At 44.5% G+C, this 4,438-nt stretch overlaps 1 protein-coding gene across 1 annotated transcript; it reads right to left on the reverse strand.

Moving 5' to 3' along the window:
- Positions 1-2,143: 2,143 nt before the first annotated feature.
- LOC141031000 (uncharacterized) lies at positions 2,144-4,438 on the reverse strand. The gene is made up of 3 exons (XM_073506189.1): positions 3,391-4,438; positions 3,176-3,302; positions 2,144-2,858 (listed from the first exon to the last, which is right to left on the reverse strand). The coding sequence occupies exons 1-3, from the start codon at positions 4,436-4,438 to the stop codon at positions 2,144-2,146; spliced, it is 1,890 nt and encodes a 629-aa protein (XP_073362290.1).

Below are 4,438 nucleotides of genomic sequence, written 5' to 3' on the forward strand. Positions count from 1 at the left end.
GGATTGTGCATTTGAACTCCACTATGTAATGTGAACAATGGATGTGTATTGTATAATGTGTTGAACTCCAGTGTTACTTATGTTATAGTGATGCTTAAATGCTTAAATGCATTTGCAAAAGTAATGCTTATGTTAGAGTGATGCTTATGTTATATTGATGCTTTAAATGCATTTGCAAAAGGAATAGTTACATATGTTATGTTACAGTGATGCTTTAGGTGGTTCCGTCGACCCCGAGCCACCCTAGACCCTAGTTGAATGCTTTAGGTGGTTCCGTCGACCCCGAGCCACCAAAACCCTAGTTGATGCCTTTAGGTGGTTCCGTCGACCCCGAGCCACCCTAGACCCTAGTTGATGCCTTTAGGTGTTTCCGTCGTCCCCGAGCCACCCTAGACCCTAGTTGATGCCTTTAGGTGTTCCTCGACCCCGAGCCACCAAAACCCTAATTGATAGGTTTAGGTGTTTTCGTTGACCCCGAGCCACCCTAGAGCCTAGATGATAGGTTTAGGTGGTTCCGTCGACCCCGAGCCACCCTAGACCCTAGTTGATGCCTTTAGGTGGTTCCGTCGACCCCGAGCCACCCTAGAGCCTAGATGATAGGTTTAGGTGTTTTCGTCGACCCCGAGCCACCAAAACCCTAGTTGATGCCTTTAGGTCGTTCCGTCGACCCCGAGCCACCCTAGATCCTAGATGATAGGTTTAGGTGTTTTCGTCGACCCCGAGCCACCAAAACCCTAGTTGATGCCTTTAGGTGGTTTCGTCGACCCCGAGCCACCAAGACCCTAGTTGATGCCTTTAGGTGGTTCCGTCGACCCCGAGCCACCCTAGACCCTAGTTGATGCCTTTAGGTGTTTCCGTCGTCCCCGAGCCACCCTAGACCCTAGTTGATGCCTTTAGGTGGTTCCGTCGACCCCGAGCCCCCAAAACCCTAAATGATGCCTTTAGGTAGTTCCGTCGACCCCGAGCCACCAAAACCCTAGTTGATGCCTTTAGGTGGTTCCGTCGACCCCGAGCCACCCTAGAGCCTAATTGATGCCTTTAGGTGGTTCCGTCGACCCCAAGCCACCCTAGACCCTAGTTGATGCCTTTAGGTGTTTTCGTCGACCCCGAGCCACCAAAACCCTAATTGATTCTATTAGGTGGTTCCGTCGACCCCGAGCCACCGAAAACCCAAAGTGCTTCTTTTTTAGCCTAGACCTTAACAACATATCCAACAATGTATACAACAATATATCCAGCAACAGAGTTACTCTATCCAATAGTATGCACCATTGTCATGAACATATCAATCATAAAAAGATATAAAAAGAACCATCCACATGAACATAGTCCATTCCAGGCATTGATTAACTAATAAATAGCAAGATCACATCCATCCACATGAACAAAAGCCAGCTCCAGAAATGGCATTAACTAATAAATAAATCCATCCATCCACATGAACAAAAGCCATATATGGCATTGATTCTTAAAGTACACCAGCAAAGTACAATAAGAGCACCAGCAAAGTACACTGGGAGCACCAGCAAGATCACATTGTACCATAGGATGCAAGAACACACATGAAGTATCTAGTTTTGAACATTACATGGCACATGTGCCATTTAGTGGTTACCACTTGCATAGAAGTAGGCTCTCCATCCTCTGTTTCTACCACCAGAAGGTGGAGTAGCAGTAGATGTAGAGAGAGCAGTAGATGTGGAGGGACCAGATTGCCTTGGGGCAGAGAATGTACCTCTCCCTCTCCCAGCACCTCTCCCAGCACCTGGTGCAGCACCTCTACCAGCACCTCTACCAGCACCTCTAGCAGCACCACTCCCAGCAGCTGCAGCTGCAGCCCCTCTCCCAGCTCCTCTCCCAGCTCCTGTTCCAGCTGTTGGTGTTGTTGTAGGAGTTGGATGAGAAGTTCTTGATGCTTGTGTAGTAGCAGCAGCACCAGCATTGGAATTCCTTGCAAGAGGCTTGCATAAACAACGAAGGAAAATGAGTTAGTACTTAAAAAAATAGAATGTACAAGAAGGAAAACCTGTTACTACTTATTAGAGGATTACCACATGTTTGTTCTTCCTCAAAGCCAGCTCAGGCTTCAACTGCTTGTTGCAGCTTGTGTACCTATGTCCTTGCAGTCCACAATTGCCACATGTTATAGTCCCCATCTTGATGTCTCCTTAGGCTTTGGAACTTCAAATTTCCCCTTGATCCTCTTCTCTTTCTTTCTTCCTCTCTTCACTTTAAATGCAGGTGGGTCAATGTCTGGACCAGGGGTCCTTGTCCAGTCATGCTCACCAGGAACTGGATAGATCATTGGTTCATAAGCTTCCAGATAAATTTCTTTCTTGAAGAACTTGCTGACATAATCCTCTGGTTTTCTTTTGGCCTTGTTTATTGCTGAGATGGCATGGTTACATGGGATGCCACTTAGGTCCCATTTTCTGCACCCACATGTGTGCATTTGCAAGTTAACAGCATGGGTTTGCTGCCCACTTGTAACTTGCCACAAGTCCACACCATCTTGAATTGGTTTGCAATATTTGGCCCTCTCCTTCTCAACCTCTAGCTTCTCACTATAATGGGGTGTTATGTCCCATCTAGCTTTCTTTCCACTCTCCCTATTCCTATGCCACCTCACCATCTGCTTATCCTTTATTCCATCACACATTGTCCTAATTGGTTTCTTCCTAACATCTAGGACATACTTGTTGAACACCTCAGATAAATTGTTAACTACAAGGTCAGTCTTGCAGTTTGTGTCAAATGCATGCCTTGCCCATGTTTTCTTGGGAATTTGACAAAGCCACTCCCAAGCTTGCTCACACTCAGCTCTAAGGTCATTCATTGCAATGTTAAATTTGTGTTCACTATATGCATAGGCAGCATTATCCATACACTTTTTCAGATCTTCCCCCCCTAAACCCAGCATTTTGGAAGTTTGCATAGATATGCCTAAGGCAGAACCTTTGGTTGCACTTAGGAAAGACATCATTCACTGCATTTAGTAGGCCCTGGGACACACAATTAAACTAGCTAAGCTACTATCTAGCACAAAACAACCATATAGGAACAATGACATAAGATGCAAGCACATACCTTTTGTCTATCTGACATTATTGTATATGGACCAAACCTTCCCACTTCTCCTCCTAGGCAGATTTTAAGTTGGTGTAGAAACCAACACCAGTTAGGTGTGTCCTCTTGCCCAACAATACCAAATGCTAGTGGGTATATATTGTTGTTGCCATCTCTACCAGTGGCAGCAAGTAGTTGAGCACCAGTAGTTAACTTAATGAAGCACCCATCAACACCTGAGCAAGCAAATTCAGTATTAAAAACATTCAAATGAATTTCAAGATGAAACAATATGTAACTAATGCACAAGGTGAACAAACTAACCAATGAATGGTCTGCACCCCTTGAGAAACCCCTCCCTTGCTCCATTGATGCAATAGAACATAGCATGGAATCTTGGACCTGGATGGGGGATTTTTTCAGTGGGTGTTGGAGTTACAGTAGTGACTACTACTCTACTCCCAGGGTTTGTATCCATCACTGTCTGAGTATAGTCTTTCAACCTAGGGTATTGCTTCTTGTGGTCTCCTAGCACAGCATCAATAGCTAGGTTCTTTGCCCTATATGCCATTGACTTGGGCACATCCACACCATACTTCTCCATGCAGGCATCAATCAAAGTCTGAATGCCAGTTGTTAGATCAGATCTGAACAGTGACTCATACTTCTGTGCAAGCCACTTGGCACTTACCCTTGTTGTCTCTGTACTAATAGGGCAAGTGTGCTTAATTCTCATCTTCTTAATTACAAAAGTAGTTTCACCTTTTATAACTGCTGCCACCATAAAGAAGTTGCAATGTTTTTGGTTGCATTCTACAATTATTCTTTGATCTGAGTTCCTATGATATTTGAAGTTTCTGCCTTGAGTGATGTGTAAGTTCAACAAAGCCTCTCTGAATTGATGTTGATCCTTGAAACACATCTGTAGACATAATTGCTCATGTGGTGCCTCCATTTTCTCATTGTACCATTTTCTAGGAGGCCTCTGCTTTGCCCTGCTCTTCCTTTTCTTTGGCAGCACAAATGCCAATGGCTCATAACCATCATCATCAGCCTCCTTCAACAATCCTTTCTCTTCTTCATCAGATGAAGGTTGGAAATCAGGTTCCTCCTCTTGAACTACACTTGAATGTGTCCTTGTTGTAGGCCCTTTCCTAACTGGAAGCTTCTGTTTCTTCTTCTTCTTCTCTTCATGTACAATTACAGTTTCTTCATCCTGTGAAACAACCTTGTCATCTTCATCCATTTCAAAAGGTTCCTCAACCTCTGTGTCACCAGAGTAATGCACCATTTCTTCCTCCTCAGATTCTTCATCATCTGTTTCTTCCTCTTCTACTTCATCATACTCTCTCTGTTTCTTTCCCTCATCCAT

This window comes from Aegilops tauschii, chromosome 1 (genome assembly GCF_002575655.3).
Source record: "Aegilops tauschii subsp. strangulata cultivar AL8/78 chromosome 1, Aet v6.0, whole genome shotgun sequence".
Taxonomy (NCBI): Eukaryota; Viridiplantae; Streptophyta; class Magnoliopsida; order Poales; family Poaceae; genus Aegilops; species Aegilops tauschii.

Bases quoted from the DNA above. Each gene is read 5' to 3' on its own strand.
- LOC141031000 (XM_073506189.1), bottom strand. From the start codon at position 4,438: ATGGATGAGGGAAAGAAACAGAGAGAGTATGATGAAGTAGAAGAGGAA. The intron at 3,303-3,390 runs GTTAGTTTGTTC...TTGCTTGCTCAG, and splicing joins GGGGTGCAGACCATTCATTG to GTGTTGATGGGTGCTTCATT. The intron at 2,859-3,175 runs GTGTTGGTTTCT...CTATGCATATAG, and splicing joins CAAGAGGACACACCTAACTG to TGAACACAAATTTAACATTG.